The sequence below is a fragment of the Nicotiana attenuata genome, unplaced genomic scaffold (assembly GCF_001879085.1).
Source record: "Nicotiana attenuata strain UT unplaced genomic scaffold, NIATTr2, whole genome shotgun sequence".
NCBI classification, from domain to species: domain Eukaryota; kingdom Viridiplantae; phylum Streptophyta; class Magnoliopsida; order Solanales; family Solanaceae; genus Nicotiana; species Nicotiana attenuata.
The window spans coordinates 84,124-108,088 of NW_017672522.1; the positions used below are offsets into that span (position 1 = coordinate 84,124).

The window sequence follows — 23,965 nt, forward strand, 5'->3', positions numbered from 1 at the left end:
GGCTGCCATAGTTCACGCATTGAAGATTTGGAGGCATTATCTGTATGGCGTGGCATGTGAGGTGTTCTCGGATCACAAGAGTCTTCAGTATTTGCTCAAGCAAAAGGAGTTGAATTTGAGGCAGAGAAGGTGGCTGGAGTTGTTGAAAGATTATGATATCACCATTCTATATCATTCGGGAAAGGCCAATGTGGTGGCCGATGCTTTGAGAAGGAAATCAGCCAGTATGGGCAGTCTTGCTTATATTCCGGTCGGTGAGAGGCCGCTTGCTTTGGATGTTTCTGAGCCCAGTCATGTGTTAGCTTGCACGGTAGCTCGTTCTTCATTATTAGAGCGTATCCGTGATTGGCAGTATGATGATCCCCATTTGTCTGTCCTTAGAGACACGGTGCAGCGCGGAGGTGCCAGGCAGGTTACCTTAGAGGATGATGGAGTTTTGAGATTACAAGGTCCAGTATGTATGCCTAATATGGATGGGCTCCGAGAGTTGATTTTAGAGGAGGCCCATAGCTCCTGGTAGTCTATTCATCCGGACGCCGCGAAGATGTATCAGGATTTGCGGCAGCATTATTGGTGGTGGAGAATGAAGAAGGATATTGTTGCATATGTGGCTCGGTGTTTGAACTGTCAGCAGGTTAAGTACGAGCATCAGAGGCGCGGTGGTTCATTTCAGAGGATTGAGCTTCCCAAGTGGAAGTGGGAACAGATCACCAAGGACTTCGTTACTGGACTCCCGCAGACTCGGGAGAAGTTCGACGCAGTATGGGTCATTGTTGATAGGCTGACCAAGTCAGTGCATTTTATTCCTGTGGCAGTCTCCTATTCTTCTGAGAGGTTGGCTGAGATCTGCATTCGGGAGATTGTTCATCTTCATGGTGTGCCCGTATCAATCATTTCGGACCGGGGTACGCAGTTTACCTCGCGCTTTTGGAGAGTAGTTCAGCGAGAGTTAGGCACACGGGTTGAGTTGAGCACAGCATTTCATCCCCAGACGGACGGTAAGTCCGAGCAGACTATTCAAATTTTGGAGGATATGCTCCGAGCTTGTGTCATTGACTTTGGAGGCCCGTGGGATCAGTTTTGCCTTTACTAGAGTTTGCCTACAACAACAGCTACCAGTCGAGTGTCCAGATGGCTCCTTATGAGGCTTTATATGGTAGGCGGTGTCGGTGTCCGGTTGGGTGGTTTGAGCCGGGAGAGGCTCGGTTGTTTGCTACAGATCTGGTTCAGGAGGCCTTGGACAAGGTCAGGATCATTCAAGATAGGCTTTGTACAGCTCAGTCCAGACAAAAGAGTTATGCAGACCGCAAGGTTCGAGATGTGGCTTTTATGGTTGGTGAGCGGGTATTGCTCCGAGTGTCGCCTATGAAGGGCGTGATGAGATTTGGGAAGAAGGGCAAGCTTAGCCCTAGGTTCATTAGTCCGTTTGTGATTTTTGATCGAGTGGGAGAGGTGGCTATTGACCTGCATTGCCGCCGAGCTTATCAACCGTGCATCCAGTTTTTCATGTGTCCATGCTTCGAAAATATCACAGCGATCCAGCCCACGTGTTAGATTTCAGCACTGTCCAGTTGGACAAGGACTTGTCTTATGAGGAGGAGCCGGTGGCTATTCTAGACCGGCAGGTTCGTCAGTTGAGGTCGAAGAGTTTTCCTTCTGTTCGTGTTTAGTGGAGAGGTCAGCCTCCTGAGGCATCGACCTAGGAGTCCGAGTCTAATATGCGGAGCCGTTATCCCCATCTTTTTCCCGACTCAGGTACTTCCTTCTTATGTCCGTTCGAGGACGAACGGTTGTTTTAGAGGCGGAGAATGTGACGACCCAAAGGGGTCATCACCTGTTTTTAATTGAATTCTGTGTCTCTGAGGCCTTGAAAACCTCATTTAGAGTCGCCTCGATTTACGTGTGCAGTCCAGGCGCGTAGCTGGAAAGCTTAAATATGAGATTTCTGTGAAAAATGCTAAGTTTTAATGTTTAAATGAATAAATTTGACCTTGGTCAACGTTTTGGGTAAACGGACCCGGATCCGTGATTTGACAGTCCCGGAGGGTCCGTAGGAAAATATGGGACTTGGCCGTATGCCCGGAATCGAATTCCGAGGTCCCAAGCCCGAGAAATGAATTTTTTTGTAAAATTGTTTTCTGAAATTGTTTAAGGAAATTTGAAATAAAAATTAAATTGAGGTATCGGGCCTGTATTTTAGTTCTGGCGCCCGGTACAGGTCTTATATATGGTTTAAGTCATTCCTGTGAAATTTGGTTGAAAACGGATGCCGTTTGACATGATTCGGACCTAAATTGGAAAATTTGATGTTTTATGAAGTTTGAAAGAATTCTTGGATTTTGAGGCTTAATTAGATGTTTATGATGTTATTTTGGCGATTTGATCGCACGAATAAGTCCGCAGATGTTTTTGAGGTTGTGTGTATATTTGGTTTGGAGCCCCGAGGGCTCGGGTGAGTTTTGGATAGACCACGGGTGCATTTTTGAACCTTGATAATAATCTGGTATGCCTGTTCTGCAGTCTTCGCATTTGCGAAGCAGGTCTCGCAAATGCGAGCCTGGCATCGCAAATGCGAGAAGGGAAGTTTTGCAGCCTGTCGCAAATGTGGCGTCCGGGATCGCAAATGCGAAGATCCCTTTTTCCGCCTGAGGTCGCAAATGCAATGCAGCAATCGCAAAAGCGATGTCGCAAATGCGACCACTCATTCGCGAATGCGAAAACTGGGAATTTCTGAAGGGTTCGCAAATGCGAACCCTATTTCGCATTTGCCACGTCTGAGAGGTCGGGGTTCGCAATGGCGTACCCCTGTTCGCATTTCCCATATCTGGGACTTGCATTTTTCTATACTTAGGCAATTTTAAGTCATTTTTCACATCTTTTTCAAAACACAACTCCTTTGGGCGATTTTCCATGAACAAGTCTTCTTCGAAATCAATTGTAAGTTAGTTTTTACTCATGTCTTTCAATCATTAACATCTTTTAACATGATTTCAACCTAAAATCCAAGATTTTCATGGGGGAAATTGGGTGTTTTGGGTAGAACCTAGATTTTTCAAAAATTGGGGATTTGGACCTCAATTTGAGGTCCGATTTCAAAACAAATTATATATTTGAGTTCGTGGGGGAATGGGTAATCCGGTTTTGGCTCGAACCTCGGGTTTTGACCACGTGGGCCCGGGGGCGATTTTTGACTTTTTTGGGTAAATCTTTGGAAAACTCAGTTTCATGCATTGGGGTTGATTCATTTAGTGTTTATTAATGTAATTAAGTAATTTATGATTAGATACGAGCGAATTGGCCGTGGAATCAAGGGGTAAAGCTATAAATGAGGCTTGAGTTGTGTTCAAGGCATCGAAGTAAGTGTTTGGTCTAACCTTAGCTTGAGGGATAAGGAGTTGCGTCGTATTTTCTATTTGTTTCTTGTTGAGTACGATGTATAGGCATGTTGACGAGTATCTATACGTCGGTGTCGAGCATGACCGTGAGTCTTATATTGTGATTTCCATGATTTCGTTGTATTATTCATGCCTTGGTGAAAATTTCTATTTGTTGTGTGAAGTTGTGAAAAAAATTGTGACCTATGAACGTTGAGGAGCGGTGGCTCCAGTTGTATAATGAATGGTGAAAGCATAAATGATAATTGAACCTCTAGAGGAGTGGCTCGAGTGATGAAGTGTATTGTGAAGTAAAAGTGAGATAGAGAAGAGATCATTATGTTGCCCCCTTGCCTTGCTAATGTTGAGTTGTGGTTCCCTTGTATTGTGTTCTTCATTGATATTACGGACACTTAGATTGATGATTCTTTGTGTTAGGTGAGGATTATGGTTATATCTGAGGTAGTTAGATGTTGGGACAAGTTTGGGTATAGCCGAGGTAGTTAGGTGTTGTAACAAGTTTGGGTATAGCTGAGGTAGTTAGGTGTTGTAACAAGTTTGGGTATAGCTGATGTAGTTAGGTGTTGCAACAAGTTAGGGTATAGCTGAGGTAGTTAGGTGTTGTAACAAGTTTGGGTATGGCTGAGGTAGATAAGTGTTGTAACAAGTTTGGTTATAGCTGTTTCTTTTTCCTTTGCCGGGATAGTGTAGACCTTTGATCCCTTGTTGGGACTCTTGCTATAATTGTAAATATTATATATGGATCGGGTTGCACGCCGCAACAATATTATATATGGATCGGGTTGCACGCCGCAACAATATTATATATGGATCGGGTTGCACGCCGCATGGATCAGGTTGCACGCCGCAACAATATTATATATGGACCGGGTTGCTGTTCTGATACTACACTCTGTGCTCTTTTGCACAGATCCAGGTCCCGGACAGCAGCAGTAGCTCGGGAGCCAGCCTTCAGTCCACTGAGACTCCGAGGTAGCCTTGCACGCGTCCGCAGGCCCGGCGTCTCCTCTATCTTATATTTCATTCTGTTATCTCATGTTTTTGAGACAAACAATGTTATATTTCTTTCAAATGATTGTATTTAGTACTCTTAGTAGTCCGTGGATGTTGTGACACCAGTTCTTGGGTAGAGGCACATGTTGATTTCCGCATTTTGTTCAGCTTATATAATTTAAGTCTTCCACTTTAATTTCATATTCCGCTGTCATTTAAATATTTATCGCTTGTTGTTATGAATGATAAAAAGGATTTAAAATAAAGGAATTAGGAGTTTATGATTTGTGGCTTGCCTAGCTTCTACAAGTAGGCTCCATCACGACCCCCGAGGATGGGAAATTCGGGTCGTGACAATTATGCTCAATCCCAAAGCTTCTACTCAATTGGTTAGAGTCTCATGTTGACAACGTGTTATAAAATAATAAAAAGGGGGGGGGGGGTATTGCAAAGAAAGTAGAGAGAGAATTCTTATTGATTTTGGATCAATTACAATGGAATAGAACCCCTCTATTTATAGGGAAAAAGTGGTTGAGCCACCAAGTAACACCCCTAAGATCTCTCTAAAATATAGACATTCACCTTAAATAGAATTCTATTTATAACAAATCAAGATTTTTAAATGAATAAGGTTAAGGATGTGTTTGGTATGAGGAAAACATTTTCTGGAAAATGTTTTTCCAATTTTTCCATATTTAGTTGGTTTAAATATTTTGGAAAATATTTTCCTTATGAACTCATTTTTCTTCAATTGGAGAAAAATATTTTCCCTATCAAAAGAAAGGAAAACATTTTCTAAATTTCAATCTTCTCCACCCGATTCCCCAACTCCAACAACCCACCCCCACCACCCCAACCTCGCCCATGACCCATCCTAAATAGAAATATTATTAAGAGTTCTTTCTTTTCATGTTGTATATAGAGTACTTTTTTTCTTATTTCAACAAGATGAGTGTATTCTTTTCATGATGTAGAAAATATTTTTTTTTTCAACACAACGATTACTTTTTTCATGATATGGGAAAAAAATTTCTTTCATCTAAACAAAACGAGTATTTTCTTTTTATTATGTAAAAAAAGTATTTTCTTTTCCTGAAATAGAAAAAATCTTTTTTTCAACAAAACGATTGCTTTCTTTCTGTTAAAGATAGAATTTTATTTTTGGTGAATGTCTATATTTTAGAGAGTTTTTAAGGATTTTACTTGGTGGCTAAGTCACTCTTTCTCTATAAATAGAGGGGTCATATTCCATTGTATTTGATCTCAAAATCAATAAGAATTCTCTCTCCCTACTTTTCTCTGCTATACTCCTCTTCTTCTTTTATTGATTTATAACACGTTATCAGCACGAGACTCTAACCAATTGAATAGAAGCTTTGGGATTGAGCATAATGATTGTCAATTGTTCCATGAACTTCCTTCATGAGTAAATTCTAGATTTAAGGTAAGTATTTTACTTTATTTTTTACTTTTAAATTCTTGAAATTCTATAATTTGATTTTAAATACAAGCAAAGACAACAAAGTTTGATTATAACTCTAGTGGAGTTTGTGTGAAATTATAACCCCCTAAAGTGGTAAAATTTCTATGTCTTGCCATGATCAAAGTCATGTATGATCGTAAGCACAAGAAGTGGATACCTGTCCTTTTGAATTTGCTTTATTCTCATTTTTAATAAAATGTGGTAGAAATATGTGATAGTTTGAAAGAAGACAAAATTATTACCGTCAAGGTATCAATGGATGTGGACAAGGTAATAGACGAAATTATAATCGTCATCATTGTGATAATGAGAATAATAAGGATTCTCAAAATAAGCCTTCACTTTGTGAAATTAATGTTTGTCATCGATTTGACATGAGATTTTGTAAAGCACATATAGATGATTATGGTCCATTTTGAATGTGAAAACATGTGATTTATGAATACATATTCATTCTTGGAAGAATATGAATGTGCTAGTGGTAGTGAATATACCACACTCATCTCTAAAAGGAGGTTTGAGATAATATAAGAAAACAATGTCATTATTATGGCATGAATGGTCATTGGTCACGTACCTATTGTACGCCAAAATATTTTGGTAATGTGATTATTAAAGAATAACAGTAATGGAAGAAACATATCTTGCATATAATTTTGACCATGACCATAATGGTATAACTTTCTCTTTAAAAGAGATATTCATCATATGGATGTTGATGAATATGTGGTACTACAAAATTAATTGAGAACTCTGCAAGAGCCAATTATACTATTTTGGAGAAACACAATTGATTACCAATAAGGTATTGTGTTGTAGTAAGTCTCAAAAAAACTTATCCAGTTTCCAAAGTATACACGAATACGGTTGATTATATTGAGACTATAAATAAAGGAAAGATTTAATATCTTCTATCACTACAACTTGTGGCGGGGTAATATGTATGTGAAAAACTACCCGCTTTATTCTCCAGTCTGTACTACACAAATAAAAGAATACCACAATAAAGTGGATGTTATTGATATAAAAATTCATATCATAAAAAAATTGGAGTTTATTGATAATTTCACACGTCATGGTGTAAATCTAAAGTTTATCAATATTGATAATTTATTAAGTTGGCATAATTGGTTTAGCCATATCAATTTAAGTATGATGTGCAAAAATAATAGAGAATTCACATGGGTAAATATTAAAGAACTAGAAAGTTCTTTACGAATTCTCTTATATTGCTTGTTCTCATTAATTAATAGACCAACTAAAATTGAGATTGAATCCCATGAATGCTGGAAATAACAAAGGTGAATGTGGGCCCATTCACCTGCCATGTATACCATATAAGATGCATCTATGAGATGGTTACATGTGCGATTATTATTAACCCACAACCTGGCCGGTGTTTGCGAGGTAACTTGCTCAGTAGTTTAATTTCGAGCATAATTTCCAGATTTTCTATTCAAGAAGTTCATCTTGATAAGTTGGTTTACATCACAGTTGGTTTAGCAAAATAATTGTTTGAGTACCTCCACTTAATAGCTAAACTATTGCTTATGAGAACAAAGTTATGTATATCAGTTTGATATACGTTATATACAAAAGTATATTACATTCTCCCCTCACAACTGGTTCAGGGTCAGGAATCATATAATTTCATCTTATTATTATTGAAGTGCGGTGTATATTTTGATTAACAACATAACGCATAAAGATGAGTTCCTAAAGTTGAGGAAGCAAGTTAGGTTATCTAACATGAGGGGGAGACATGATAAACAATTAAGAAGAAGTTACGCGGAATGGATTATCATTTGTACATCTAAATCCTCGAATGAGATAATATGAACGTGAGGTTCATAAAAAGATAATTCATTTGCAATATATTGTAAAGCATGCCAGACGCATTTACTGACCCAAAGAAAGTAACTATATTCTCACTACAAATGCTCCTATTAGAATAAGTCCTAGAAGGACAAAGTCTATATTAAGCTTAAAGCGTATAGACAAATCGATTTCAAATAAACTTCTTGATAAAGAAGATGAGCACATGATCAAAATGATCATAATAAAGGAGGCAAGTGATCTAGCAGATCACATGACATAATACTTCATAAAATCTCATGAGAGGTTTAGGTACCCAAAATGAATGAAGAAATCTCTATGTTATGTCTTTATTAAAAATGTTGAAACCGATATAAAATGTTCGTCGACGACATCTATGATACCGCTAAATATATATGAGGATCTTAAGTCTAGAGAAACAATTTCGAATAGAATTGGTTTCATGTGAAAGACATTTAGTTTTTAACATGTAGTTCAAATACTTGAAAGTATAAAGTCAATGATATGTGCAATCAGTTTTCGATATCGTATTTGTCTAGCATGACATGAAAACTTGATATGCATCTAAAGTCTATTATATGGCTTATACGACTTAACTTGTATGATAATTCTTGAACGATTTAAATTGCTTAAAGCATATACAATTTTTGATCTTGAAGTACCACATCCTCAGTGCAATTTGTGCACATATATACCTTGCTATAACTATAAGCATGATAATGTGATAGCGAGAATACTTCTATGGAGATATTGAAAAGGCCATTACACGACATTTTATGAAGATATTACATATCTATAAAGAATGATGATTTCAAGGTGCAACATATTTATTCAAGTTAATATGGCCGATTTTCTTATCAAATCTCCACAAATGATCTTTTGAAGATGGTTCACAAGATTGGAATGTGAAGGTTCAAAGATATGAATTGATGCTCTCATCAGGGGGAGTTAATACGCGTTGTACTCTTTTTCCCATACAAGGTTTTGTCCCACTGGGTTTTACTTGCAATGTTTTAAACGAGGCAACCAAAAGGCGTATTGTTAGATATGTATACTCTTTTTCCTTCTCTAGAATGTTTTTTCCCCTGGGTTTTATTTAGTTAAGGTTTTAACGAGGCACATTATCTGTTGAATAGATATTCAAAGGGGAGTGTTCTAAATAAAATTTTATTTATGGTGAATGTCTATATTTTAGAGAGATTTTAGGGATTTTACTTGGTGGATAAGTCACTCTTTCCCTATAAATAGAGGGGTCATATTCCATTATAATTCATCTCAAAATCAATAAGAATTCTCTCTCCCTACTTTTCTCTGCAATACTATTTTTCTTCTTTTATTGTTTTATAACACTTTCCATGATGTAGAAAAGGTATTTTCTTTCACTTCAACAAAACGAATACTTTCTTTTCATGACATAGAAAAAGTATTTTCTTTCATTTCAACAAACTGAGTATTTTCTTTTCATGATATAGAAAAAGTATTTTCTTTCATTCAACAAAATAACTAATTTTTTTATGTTGTAGAAATGATATTTTCTTTTTTAACAAAAAAGGAAGAAGTAGTTTTTAAGTTATTGAGCTCAATTTTCAACGTTGTTTTTGTGTGAAAAAGTAAAGTAGCACATTAGTTCCTTTGGATTTGTGTGAAGTTTAAAAAGAATAAGTAAATTAATGAAGAAAACAGAATCTTGGAGGGGGAAGGGAGGGGGGGGGGGGGGGTAGGAGTACAAGAAACATGGGAATTTTGGGGAAGGTGGGTTGATGAGAGCAGCATAAAAAAATATTTTTCAAAAAATATTTTATACTCTTTAACCAAACACTAGAAAATATTTTTCGGAAAGAATTTTTCACTCACAAATCAAACAAGGGAAAATAATTGATAAAACTACTCATTTTCCAAGAAAACATTTTCTTCGTACCAAACACACCCTAAGTGTTGTAGAATGCAATAACATACGTACTTTAATAGGATTTAGCAGAACCCTCTAGACGTTTTTATTGTTTAAAGGGTGATGAATTAAGAAACATAAAATATGTCATGACCCAAACTACCATGTTCTGATGGCGGCTATCGTGGTACTAGGCAAGCTGACTTTTTACCAAAAACAATACAATTTTTCAATTTAAAGATAACTTCAAGCAGTTCAATAATAAAACTCCATAAAGAAATTCTGAATAACGAAAGTGCGGAAAGAAAAGCCCGACATGAGGGTGTCACTAGTCATGAGCATCTATTACAATCTGTCCAAAAATACTGAGACTAACACAGTCTGGAAATGTAACTACAAACAACTATAGGAAGATAGGAGGGAGAAGAGCAGGGTTGCGGTTGGCAGCAGCTACCTTGCTAACTCCGAGAAGATCTACAGCTGGAATAGTCAACAGCTGTTATTGGGTCTCGATACGCCTGGATCTGCACACAAGGTGCAGGGAGTAACGTGTAATGACCCGACCGGTCGTTTTGAGTCCTAGCGCTCCGTTCAGCAGTTGGAGGCCATGAACAGCTTCATTTCAGGTATTTTGACTTGTACGCGTGGTCGGAATTAAGTTTCAGGAAGTTCAAAGTTAATTTAGAAAGAGAATTCTCATTTCAGAAGCATAAAGTTGAAAGAATGAAATTGGAATTTCGAGTAAACGACCTCGGAATCAGGATCCGAAGGTTCCAGCAGGTTCGTATGATGATTTTAGACTTGGGCGTATGTCCGGTTCGGGTTTTGGATAACCCGGGAGTGTTTTGGCGCCTATTGTGGAAGTTAGCATTTTAGAAGGAATTTCATAAGTTTGGTTCGAAGTGCATTTCACAGTTATCGATGTCCGTTTGGAATTCTGAGACTGTGAATAGCTCCGTATGGTGATTCTGGAGTTGGGGGCGCGATCAGAAGTGAATTCGGAGGTCCGTAGGACATATTGGAGCCATTTGGCTAAGGATGGAAATTTGAAGGTTTTTGAGAAGTTTGATCGGAGGTTGACTTTTTCATATCGGGGTCGGAATCCGATTCCGGAAGTTGCAATAGGTCCGTAATGTGAAATATGACTTGCGTGCAAAATTTGAGGTCAATCGGACGTGATTTGACAGGTTTAAGCATCGAAAGTAGAAGTTGGAAGTTCTAAAGTTCATAAAGCTTGGATTGGGGGTTGATTCATGATTTTAGCGTTGTTTGATGTGATTTGAGGCCTCGAGCAAGTCTGTAATGTGTTTTGGGATTGGTTGGTATGATTGGTCGGGGTCCCGGGGGCCTCGGGTGGATTCCGGGTGGTTAACGGATCAAAAATGGAATTTGGGAAGGCTTGAGATTTGCTGCTTCTGTCATAACCGCATCTGCGGTTCTTGGACCGCAGAAGCGGGACCGCAGATGCGGTCAAAAGCTCGCAGAANGTGAGTTCCAGATTGGTGAAATTATGGGCTTCAAGCTACGTGGAGAGTCCCACCGTTTGTGATGGGGTTGCAGAGTTGATTACTTGCAAGGTTTTCTGGTTATTAGTATGTTAATGGGTTATTCTAGCTACGGGAAAAGAACATAAGAGATGAATTGAGCAAAGGGATTGTTGAAGGTGTGCCATGGTTGGCCTTGTTGGCTCATGTTCAGATCTGAGAAAGGATTCAGGGTTTATGCCTAGTATAAGTGTGAGTTTCAAGGGAAGTGATTCTGCAAAGTGCATCACCAATGGGGCACTCATGTGCTAGAAAATTTAGGGAATTGGTTATATTCAAGGCCGAGTCAGAGCGGGTGGCTCTCAGCAGTGATCCTAGTGAAATTCAGAAGATGAAGTATGATACTTAATGATTTCGAGCCTATAGGTGCAGTTGAATCAAGCTCTTAGAGCAGCCTACGAATGGAGACTCAAAACGTTCTATGATATTTTAACTTGAGATGTAGCATTAGAGAGATATGAAATGGTTCGTGGGATTTGAGACAGCATGGTCTCGTGATTCGAGGTCGCTCAAGATGAGCGCAGAGGGAGTATGTTATGTGTTGGAAGAAATCAGTAATATCTTTAAGGCAATCAAGGATAAGTTGGAAGAAGGTAGTTGATTAGCCATAGTTGAATTTGGCATATGGGTGTTGGCAGTCAGTTTCTGCAGCGTGATCGGGTTATGTAAGTGATTTGTGATGATACGTATCAGGCTTGTCAGCCGCCGCAATTGATGTTATTCAGAGGCCTTCTATTGTTATGGCTTGTTGTGTGGAAGCAGATTCCGGAAGAGGCTATGGTGGCTTAGACCACTACTTAGAGATTTGCATATTCTACGGTTATGAAAAATTCGCCTGTGTGCTGCTATGGTACTCCAGAAGTGAGTTAAGTAGAAGGTTCTTATATGATGAAGTGTTAAAATGTTAATGTTAAAATCGTGTTCTATCGTATGTTGGCACATTGGGTGCAGTGAGTAGCATGGAAATTCGAAGTGAGGATCAAGGTTGCAGTTGGGTCCTGGTAAGGATGTCACGGGCTCGGATGAGCGAGGAAAGGGTTGAATGATTAGAGTAAATTGGTATTGTCTTCAGCGTCACCTGAAATCGATGTTTTGTGAAAGAGGCTTTGCATCCTGGTTAAGGATTTTTTATCGCTTTTCAGCGTTAGTGCGTCCGGTGGATTAGACGGGCGAACCCGCTATTTATTTCGGCAAATTTTGGGAGCGTGTCCCACGGGAAGATTGTATAAGTATGACATGTAGTCACTTGATTGGCTAGAGATTTGAACCAAGTATGAGGATTGTGGTAATGTCACTAAATTTGAGAAATTATTCCTGGAGGGCACTTTGTTTACTGGGTTATGAACCGAGGAGGTTGCTCCGGTTATACGGTTGTTCTTATGTGTTATGAGGAAAAGGGAGTTACTATGGACCTTTGAAAGGTGATTAGCCAAGTGGGTGCAATCAGAAATCGGCTTGAGATCAATGGATTTATACATGTGATCAGGGCTGTATATCAGGCCAGTTGTGTTCGTTTCAGCGAGCGTTCCTTATGGAGGAACAGTCGGGGTGTTATTTTGTCATCAGTTATTCCGGGTAATGATGTATTGCGCCGTATGGGTGGTGAGACGGCTTGGTAAATTTTTATGTATTAAGGTTCCGCGTGGCGATGATGTTATGTGAGCAAGATGGCTTTTGAGATTTAGATCTTGTAACGCACCTCAGTTGTGCTTGAGTTTTGTAGCCTATAGCGCTATGTGTTTTTCTCAGGGATTGTTATTATGCACTTAGTGTGTTCATGACTGACATTAAGTATTTTATTGTAATAAGCAATCTAGCTCGATGTGCATCTCCTTATGTGAGATATATGTGTGGACCGGGTGGCACGCCGCCATGGGTATGTTAGTTGGATCGGGTTGCGCGCCGCAATAGTGTGATGTTGAGTATAGTTTTTCTATATGCTATTTCTGTGTGTCTCGTTCCCTATTTCTAGGGAAAGTCCGTATTAGTGCGGGGGTTAGGTAATTCCTTCCAGAGTTCGTTTTCCTTTGGTATCGTGTTCGAATTGGTAGCCTATTGGAACATTGTGGCATCATATGAGACTTTTTGTTATGTCGGGGTGGCTCATTGCCTGAGTAGTTCGTATTGGGTGAGACGAGATTGTTGGATTTAGGATCAGTGCAATCTGATTACGTGAAGTATATTAAGGAGCAAGGATCGCTATTTGATTCAGAATATGGTAATGTTTCCTGTCAGAAGTATAGACTCAAAGATTGGTTGACTTGGCAGTTGATTATGAATTTCTTCTCATCTCTTTCGTTGTGGCTGTGTTGTAAGAGTGGGAGTAAGACCTGTGTATGTTATGGGGTGCAATGGGAGCACCAGATTCGTGGAATTTCAATTAAGTGGAACAGAAAATGTTATCGTGATCCGGCAAGTGAAATGATGAAAAGTGTGAATTCAGCAAAGTTATGCAATCATGTTTGGATACAGCGTGTGGTGGTTGATACGGTGTACGTATGTTGGAAACAGGTCAGGCATAGAATTCCGGATGTTGGAATCGGGCTCTAAGGCTTATTTCCCTTAATAAAAAGGGAATATCTTCAAATTGATCGAGCCAATGTGCTCAACTGAGTTACGGTAGCACGGGAAGGCACACGAGGTGTTAAACAGTGATTTCAGACTACTCCAGCGTAGTTCTCAGCACGTTCGAGGACGAACGTTTGTTTAAATGGGAGATAATGTAACGACCCGACCGGTCGTTTTGAGTCCTAGCACTCTGTTCAGCAGTCGGAGGCCATGAACAACTTCATTTCAGGTATTTTGACTTGTACGCATGGTCGGAATTAAGTTTCAGGAAGTTCAAAGTTAATTTAGAAAGAGAATTCTCATTTCAGAAGCTTAAAGTTGAAATAATGAAATTGGAATTTCGAGTAAACGACCTCGGAATCAGGATCCGAAGGTTCCAGCAGGTTTGTATGATGATTTCAGACTTGGGCGTATGTCCGGTTCGGGTTTTGGATAACCCGGGAGTGTTTTGGCGCCTATAGTGGAAGTTAGCATTTTAGAAGGAATTTCATAAGTTTGGTTCGAAGTGCATTTCACAGTTATCGATGTCCGTTTGGAATTCTGAGACTGTGAATAGCTCCGTATGGTGATTCTGGAGTTGGGGGCGCGATCAGAAGTGAATTCGGAGGTCCGTAGGACATATTGGAGCCATTTGGCTAAGGATGGAAATTTGAAGGTTTTTGAGAAGTTTGATCGGAGGTTGACTTTTTCATATCGGGGTCGGAATCCGATTCCGGAAGTTGCAATAGGTCCGTAATGTGAAATATGACTTGCGTGCAAAATTTGAGGTCAATCGGACGTGATTTGACAGGTTTAAGCATCGAAAGTAGAAGTTGGAAGTTCTAAAGTTCATAAAGCTTGGATTGGGGGTTGATTCATGATTTTAGCGTTGTTTGATGTGATTTGAGGCCTCGAGCAAGTCTGTAATGTGTTTTGGGATTGGTTGGTATGATTGGTCGGGGTCCCGGGGGCCTCCGGTGGATTCCGGGTGGTTAACGGATCAAAAATGGAATTTGGGAAGGCTTGAGATTTGCTGCTTCTATCATTACTGCATCTGCGGTTCTTGGACCGCAGAAGCGGGACCGCAGATGCGGTCAAAAGCTCGCAGAAGCGGAAGGGGGCCAGGTCCAAGGAAACCGCAGAAGCGGCCCAGGGACCGCAGAAGCGGTTTTGCTTAAGCGGCGCCCAGACCGCAGAAGCGGTCAGCTTCCTTTTGCCCAAAGCCGCAGAAGCGGCGAAAAGTCACATAAGCGACATCCGTAGAAGCGGAACTATTTCGGCAGAACGGAAGCAGCTGGGGCAGTGAGATGTTTTAAGTTCGGGGTTGAGTTCATTTCAACCCCATTTTTCTTCCATTGGAGTCGATGGGGATCAGCTTGGAGATGCCATTTTCGTCACTTGTCATGAGGTAAGTAATTTATGCTAGCTTTGAGTTAAATACAAGGTTTATACATGGATTTAGGCAACGAAATTATGGAAATTTGGGGTTTTGGTGGAAAACCTAGGAATTTACATTTCTTCGAATTTGACCACGATTTTGAGTATGGAATTAGGAGAAAATCATATATTTGAGTTCCTATGGTCATGGGTAACCTTTTTCTTCGAGAAATTTCGGAATCCGGGCACGTAGGCCCGAGGGTATTTTGGTCATTACTAAGCGGAGTTGGGAATCTGTATAATTTGAATTTCTAACAAGTATTTGAGCATGTTCTCATTAGTTTGTCGTTAATTGGCTAGTTTTGGTGCATTGTGCGTCGGTTCAAGCCTTCGGAAGAATGTAGAATGCCGGTTATGAGTCTTCGGAGGGAGGTGAGTCTCCTTTCTAATCTTGTGAAGGGGAATTTACCCCATAGGTGAGTTTAATTGGTTACGTGCTCCTATTTGTGGGGGCTACGTACGCACGAGGTGACGAGAGTCCGTGCGTAGCTACTAGTATGCTATTGTCCGGGTAGTCTAGGACCCAAAAGCATGAATACGTGGATAAATTGTAAACTCTTTGATAGCTTAAATTGCTTATATCACATGGAATTTGTAAAAGAATTTTTAAAGGGATTCAACCTTACTTCTTAAAACTTGTTAAAAGAAAGCTGGATATATTTTGATAAACACTCCCTGATAAGTCCTTACTTGATTGATTGAGCATGTATCTCTATGTGTATCTGCGTCGCATGTATGATTCGCGAGCAGGATATGTGTTTATTTCGGAATGGGCCGAACGCCTCGGCAGAAAATAGATGCATCTATATGCGCGCCGTCGACCCTCGGCAAGTGCACATTTACTTTCTGTTGGATCGGGCCGTCGCCTCGATATGATTTGCGCATGATATCTTTTATATATTGATGCATGAGGAATCTTAAATGATGACATTGCCTTTCATGGTTTGAGATGAACTGATTAAATGAAGAAAAGTAAAATCTTGAAAGTCCTTTGTTAATTGTTAAAAGGTGTTTACCTGTTTTACAGCTTTGTGAATTGGAACATGCTATATGAATCCATGATTTCCTCACACATTTAGTATATTATTATTGGACCGCTAGTGAGTGTCCAGGTTGACCATCTCGTCTCTACCTCTTCGGGGTTAGGCGGGATACTCACTGAGTACACGTTGATTACGTACTCATACTACACTTTTGTGCATTTTTGTTGCATAGGTATATTTTACACTAGATAGCAGCTCGGATGATTTGGGGACTAGGTGAGCTGCATTGTTCGAGGCGACCTGCGGCTGGTGTAGTTCCCTTCCAGTACTTTATTTATTTATTTCCTGTCCACTGTATTTCGGACAGACATTGTAATTTATTTTCCTTATCAGTAGTTGCTCATGCACTTGTGACACCGGGTTCTGGGATGGTTTTTCGAAAGATGTGTGTTAATAGTTATTTCTTAATTTGAATTGAAACAGAGATCGTTTTATATATGAAAAATGGAAGGAAAAACTCTTAGATTTTCAAAGGTATTAAAAGAGAATTTAATTGATAATTTAGTTGGCTTGCCTGACAACGGTGTCCGGCGCCATCACGACCCGTAGTGGATTTGGGTCGTGACATAACGTGAGTACGCCAACTCAGTAAGTAACTAAATTAAATAAAGGATGAGAAGTAGTGACGAGCAATAAAGCATATAAAGTTCATATCATGAAATCTTACTGAAAATACAACAGGTTTTTAGAAAGCAGAGTTTGGATCAAATCATTTCGTTTAAACTCAGTTCCAGTAAAATCATTTGAAGATATTTTCAACAGTTCTCAAACAGAGGCTCAATGCAACAGTGAGCAAAAATGATGAAATCATAAACAGCCCCTTGGGCAAAACATCACTCATAGACAGCCCCTCGGGCAAACGTCACAGCCACTCGTATACAGCCCCTCGGGCATACCTCACCATCACTTATATACAGCCCCTCAGGCACTCGCACTCAGTAGGTACCTGTGCTTAGTAGGGGTGTGCATGCTCCGTAGGGGCTCCTTCAGCCCAAGCGCTATAACAAGCCTCCTCGTGGCATAAATCAATCAGGCCCTCGGCCTCGCTCAATCATGAATCAGTAAAACATGTTGCGGCGTGCAGCCCGATCCCATAAATATCCTCACAAATCAGGCCCTCAGCCTCACTCAGTCATAAACCACTCAAGCCACTCGGGCTCTTAGTTAAAACAGGGTACTCAGCCCAAAACAATATTTATATGCATCAAAACAGAGTAATAAAGATGGAGTTATGAAATCAATAAGTATAACTTAACTGAGTATAGATTTTCAATAAAAAACAGTGAGAGGATAGTTAGTAAAAGGTCCCTAAGGGTCCAAACAACTATGGCACAAGGTCCAAACATGGCATTCAGCCCAATTTACAGAAATTCTTTCTAAAACACATAAGTATCGTATAGTTTCAACCAAATACGCAACTTTATAGTTGCTATGGGACGGACCAAGGCACAATCCCCAACGATGCACGCCCACACACCCGTCACCTAGCATGTTCATCACCTCAAAATAGTAAAACGATACAAAATCCGAGGTTTCATACCCTCAGGACTAGAATTACAATCGTTATTTACCTCAAGCCGACCAAATCTCTACTCCACGAAGCTCTTTCCCCTGGACTCGACATCCAATCACTCCAAATCTATTCACAACCAGAATTATACCATCAATATGCGCTAATGGGATTAATTCCACAAGAAAAACTATCAAATTAGACACAAATCCTGAAATCCACTCAAACTCGGCCCCCGAGCCCACGTCTCAAAATCCGACAAAAGTGACAAAACTAGAAAGCCCTTTCACTCACGAGTCCATACATACGAAATTTATCAATGTTCGACTCCATTTGACCCCTCAAATCTCAAATCAAACTCTCCGAAATCCCAAGCCCTAACCCCTCATTTTCACCCCTAATATTAACTAATTACAAAATCAAACAACAGGATTTTACCATAAACACGAGTATTAGGGCTCAAGTAACATACCTGAACGAAAACCCCCTTGAATCCCTTTTCAAATCACTCCCAAATGCTCCAAAACCGAATAAAAATGGTGAATAATGCACTACAATTCGCGAAGTGTGCAATATATACCTTCTACCCAGGTTTTTTGCACCTGCGGCCTATTTCTCGCGCCTGCGGGACCGCACCTGCGGTCAAGGCGCCGCACCTGTGAACTCCACTTAACTCACCAGCTTCCGAACCTGCGCCCCGGGCCTCGCACCTGTGGGCTCGTAGGTGCGGCCAAGCCTGCGCACGTGCGCTCCATCCTCAGCATTCCAAATTCCGCATCTGCGATTCACCTTCCGCGCCTGCGACCCTCGAACCTGCGGTTCCCACTCCACAGGTGCGGAAACATCATAAGCAGCAGCTTCAGCTGCATTATTCCACTTCCCAACTCTCCGTTAACCATCCGAAATCATCTCGACCCCTTCGGTGCCTCAGCCAAACATGCCAACACATACCATAATATCATTCAAACTTAGTCGAACCTTCAAATCTCTCAAAGCAACATTAAGACACCAAATTACCCTCAGATTCAAGCCTAAGAGCTCCTAAACTTCCAAATTCCGTAAACAACGCCGAAACCTACCAAATCACCTCTGAATGACTTGAAATTTTGCACACACGTCACAAATGATACTACAAACCTACTCCAACTTCCGAAATTCCATTCCAACCCCAATATCAAAATTTCCACTGCCGACAAAAATCGCCAAAATTCCAACTTTCGCCAATTCATGCCTAATTCTACCACGGACCTCCAAATCACATTCCGGACGCGCTCCCAAGTCCAAAATAACCTAACGGATCTAAGCAAACCATAAAAATCCAATTCCAATATCGTTTACTCATAAGTCAACTTCCGGTTGACTTTCCAACTTAAACCTCTAAATAGGAGACTAAGTGTCTCATTCCACATCGAAACCACTCCGGACCCGAACCAACCAACACGATATGATAAATACAGCTGAGGAACACAAAAGGAAGCAGACATGGGGTAAACGGGGTCATAACTCATGGAACGACCGGCCTGGTCGTTACAAAATATGGCTTGAGTATAGATCCATCAACTATCCTACAACAGTGTAAAAGAAACTAAGCAAAGATAAAAAAAATTATAAAGGGATTTTTTCTTTCCTGTACAATATTTGAAACTTATTTATCAAAATTGTCCACGTTTTGTGTATTATCCGCCCTAAATAAGTTTTCCTTACAATTTAAATACAATCCATTATTAGAGCCTTAAATTGAGGGATTCAGTTACACCTTTTTCCTTTTTTCTCTCCTCTGCTCTTTCCCTATCCTCTAACCAACCAGTGATGACCGTAACTTTGGTACTAATTTCCATACCAGAATTCAACCAAATTGTTCCAATCAAACCCCACATTCTGATATCTAAACAACAAATTGTATCACTTCACTACCAGCCTCATTTTTTCATACCATGGGATGCTCCTGTTTACACAAGAAAATGACGCTATTGTGACAAATTTCATCCTCAAACCTATCACCCGAGAACAAGTTTCCTTCTACCTCCCGTATGGTCAAATTTAAGCATTCATTTTTCATCCACTCGCCAAGGAATATTACGTGATCCGGACAGTTGTCGAGAAAATAATAAACCATATCGATTGAAATTGCTTAGGCTTAGCTCATTGTTGTCAAATAAGTTGGATATCAGAACAGGCTGGAAAAAGCTTTATCGAGTACCCTGAATTTCCTCATCTCCTATAATAAAAAAGGTGTTATTTATTGGATGATGATGCACAGTTAAAATGTATATAAAATATAAAACCTGTACAATAATCTGGGTGGAATGTATAGGTAATTTTCTGTATTTACGTACTGTATTTCTATAAGAATCGCTACATTTGATGGAGGTGCGAGAAAGAGGAGAGAGAATTTTTTTGTGTAATGTGGTATGTCCATCTTTATGATACATCTACAACAATATACTATAAACTAAAAATAAATTTCATACAAGTAATTATATATTATACAATTTATTTACAATTTGTCTACAATTTTCATACATCATGCTTACCCAGGTAAATACAACTACAACAACTTAAATATAATTTTCATACAAATTTTATGCAATATGTCTTTTGTCTATATTTTGTATATGATTTGTATATATTTTGTAAGTGGTGTTTTCTTCTTCCTCTCTGAAATTCCAATCAAAACTTCCTCTCATAAAATAATTTTGATATATATAAACAACTTTATGTAGAAAGATAGTATTTATAACATAAATACAAATTTCATACAACGATTCATACATTATACAACTATTTTTCAATTTTCATACAAAACTCAAATAAAAAAAAGTATATAATTACAATAGAATACAACTTAAATACATATTTACATACATTTTTAATACAATTTCGTAAGTATATTGTATGTCATGTCTTTTTTCGAGTTTCAATCTGAAATTCAGCTAAAATCAAGTCTAATCTTCACCAAACATCCTCAAAATTGAGATATAAACTCCAAAGAATATTTTTAATTGCTTGCAACAACACCCAATCCAAACAAACAATAGTTTTTAAAAATCCAAATTCGAATTCAAAGCTTTTGAAGTTTTTTAATTGCTGTCAATGGTGGAGAATCAAATACCTTCAAAAATTATTGACTGACAATTTCAATTCGAACATCAATTGTGCAACATGAAAGGAAGTTGCTGGAAAAAAAAAGAGAGGAAAAAAAGCAGAGAAAATTGGAGGAAGAAAATTGGGGAAAGAACAGAGAAGGATAGAACAAGAGAGAGAGAGAGAGAGAGAGAGAGAGAGAGAGAGAGAGAGAGAGAGAGAGAGAGAGAGAGAGCGCCCGCAGGGTGAGATGAATAACTGAAGACCGTGCTGGCACTTAGCATGTTGACCAAAAGGGATGTACACGAGAACAACTTTAAGCCTCTTAGAGGGCAAATTTCCGGAAATAACCCCGAAGCAGGGATGGGAATTTCCAAAGCCCGAAGCAGGACGACGAAGAGCACCTTAACTCCCCCTTCTAAATAAGTAGAATTTAAGGAAAACAGCAAAAAACATCGAGAAACATACATATTCAAATGATAGGAGAGGTAACAAGGACAACAACAAAACCCAGTAAAATCTCAAAAGTAGGGTCTGGGAAGGGCAGTGCTTACACAGATCTTATCTCTACCTTATGAAGGTGTAGAGGCTGTGTCCAATACACCAAATTCAAATGATAGGAGGGGTCAAATGATTATCTATATTGATAGTGAATGATATTCATGAGCCAGATACAACATAAATATATGAACCAAGAAGTGGAATGAAGATGAAAGTACAAGCCAAACTATAAGCAAAATGTGTGGCGTACCATGCACCAACCAATATAACCAAGTTAAACTGGAAACAAAGTCCTCCGCACAACGATCGCAAGCTTTAAAATATTACAACCAAGTCGAAAATTATAATGATTTTGCCCTCTTCTCCCTCAAAGTTAGAACGGCAAGTTCAATACCACGAAGAAACTTAAAGCACTCATCGAGTGATTTCACAACTTTTTTGCTGTCTTCTTTTCAAATTTTGGCATATGCATGCACGCCCAATGCATTCAAGAAACTTCACGTCTTTTTTACTTTTTGTTCACTCTTGTTTGGAGCGGGTTTCTGATGAATCGCCATCTTGAGTTTTCCCTAACTGCTTTACGCTAGCTTTGGCCTCTGCCAGGAATTTAGGATCAGGTTCATGTTTATCTGAGGGTTCTCTCATTGCCAAGCATATATAAAATGCAATAACCACATTGACCGATATGACGGCAACAAATCCACTCATTAATGTCATAGAATGGGGAGACATATCAGTTACACCTGTTCCAGAAGGACAATGGTTAGTATAGAATCATAATCCCATAAATAACTGATTGCATTCACAGGTCCAACATCGATGGTAGAAGTCCACTGTAAAAGCCATCTAGACCCAAAACCATTTAGGAGATGAGTATTACATTAGAGAAACCTTAAAAGGTCTACATATTTAACCCATAAAAGCTACTGTACCATGCATTTTATTATATTTTTTTTATATATAAAAATATTATAATAAATAGAGCAGGAATCAGCAAGCATTGATTGGGTAATCAACCAGATACGTGTCCTAGAAGCTCAGCACAGCTACACATGGCTGCACCAGGAGGCGAACTGGTCACAAATCCGTCATAAGTACCTGCTATAGTTCATCATCTTCCACTCTATCCAAGTTCTGGTCAATTAATATTTTTGAGAAAAAAATTCTGGTGTGCAATTTAAGACTAAATAAGCAAGGGGCACATTTGAGAGTGCACTCCTACCAAACTTACACCCCCAGCCAACAAAATAAGAATTCATCTTTTCTCATTTGAGTATTTGAAAAAGGTAAAAATACAATTAAAATTTTCTTCACAACTTCCCTATTTAACCATGACCAACCTCTCACATTCTCGAGCAGAGCTCAACATCAAATAATCACATAACAATCAGCAGTAAAACATGACTACTACTGTCGCCCTTTCTAATATCTCATTAATTCAAATGATAGACCATGTTCTGAGGCCAAAACATTATTGTCCCTGAATCCCAGACAAAGCACGAAGATGGACTTTGCCTTCCGATCCCGAGAATATATTGACCAAGATGGGTGAAGCAATTATATTCAAGCAACAGACTCTGGGGAAGCACATAGTTGAGCAATTAGTTGGCAAAAATCTGCCACATTTTTCCTTATGGCCCACAAACTGAATGCAAACACAAACTAAATACCACTGAGATCAAATGTAAAAGCACAACAAAGAAATAAAGGCAAGGTTCTCAAGCATAACAATAAAAAGAAAGGAATAATCAAAGATTTTGAATAATGAATAAGAAAGTATTCTAGTTATCTAAGACCTATCAATACCTACTTTAGTATGGCCATCAACTGTCATGTGTAATCTTTTATAAAGCAAAATTTGTATCAAGAAAATTAGGGAAAGCTCACCAGGAATTAAGTTGTGGTTAAAGGCGTACAAAATTGCAACGGGAGCTGCCCACATAATCAAAGATGTGATAAAGAACTTATTCACGACTCCCGCCATAGTGCTACCAAGCTGTGAAATAAAACAGAATGGATGAAGTATAACTTGATAAAATCATTTATGGAAGGCCAGAAAAAGAAAATCAATTAAAAGCACCTGAATCATGAAAAAAAGAAGGAAGTTCATAAAGTACTTTTGCTTCGAATGGAACATAATATGTCATTACAGGCAGAGGCGAATCCAGGATTTAAATTCTATGGGTTTAACTTTTAAGGGTTTTAAATTCTACTATTTTTGCGATTTAATAAATTTTTACTCCGCGTCTAAAGTTATTGGTTCAATTGAACCCGTTGGTAACACACTACATCCGCCCCTGATTACAGGCTGAAATCTCATCCAGAAGATTTTTCTTTTCCTTCCTATTTTGACTTCTTTGAAGTTTCTTTCTGTTGCCACAGCTGATAAAAAGACATTCTTTTAGACATTCCTATGAAGAAAAACGAATTATTCCCGGTAGATACTTTACCAGATCTTTCTTCTTCTTCTTTTTCTTTCAAACCCAACTTGCCTAACCTTGATAGTAATCAAAATTATTTCTCTACAGTGAAATAAACAGATTGTGTGTTAACTATCATAATTCCAGGATATGGGCCTTGGATCTTAGATCAGAAAATAGGTTCCAACATGAGTTTATGTGAATTTCATCTCAAGAACAGAAAAACTCAATAAACCCAGATAATAAATGCAGAAATAATGCAAAAAGATAACTAAAAATTGAAT

At 39.0% G+C, this 23,965-nt stretch overlaps 1 protein-coding gene across 1 annotated transcript; it reads right to left on the reverse strand.

Moving 5' to 3' along the window:
* Positions 1-21,760: 21,760 nt before the first annotated feature.
* LOC109213522 lies at positions 21,761-23,420 on the reverse strand. Its single transcript, XM_019377328.1, has 2 exons — positions 23,149-23,420; positions 21,761-22,004 (listed from the first exon to the last, which is right to left on the reverse strand). The coding sequence occupies exons 1-2, from the start codon at positions 23,243-23,245 to the stop codon at positions 21,781-21,783; spliced, it is 321 nt and encodes a 106-aa protein (XP_019232873.1). The 5' UTR covers positions 23,246-23,420; the 3' UTR covers positions 21,761-21,780.
* Between the last annotated feature and the right edge of the window lie 545 nt (positions 23,421-23,965).

Bases quoted from the DNA above. Each gene is read 5' to 3' on its own strand.
- LOC109213522 (XM_019377328.1), bottom strand. From the start codon at position 23,245: ATGGCGGGAGTCGTGAATAAGTTCTTTATCACATCTTTGATTATGTGG. The intron at 22,005-23,148 runs GTGAGCTTTCCC...CTTCTGGAACAG, and splicing joins TAACCACAACTTAATTCCTG to GTGTAACTGATATGTCTCCC.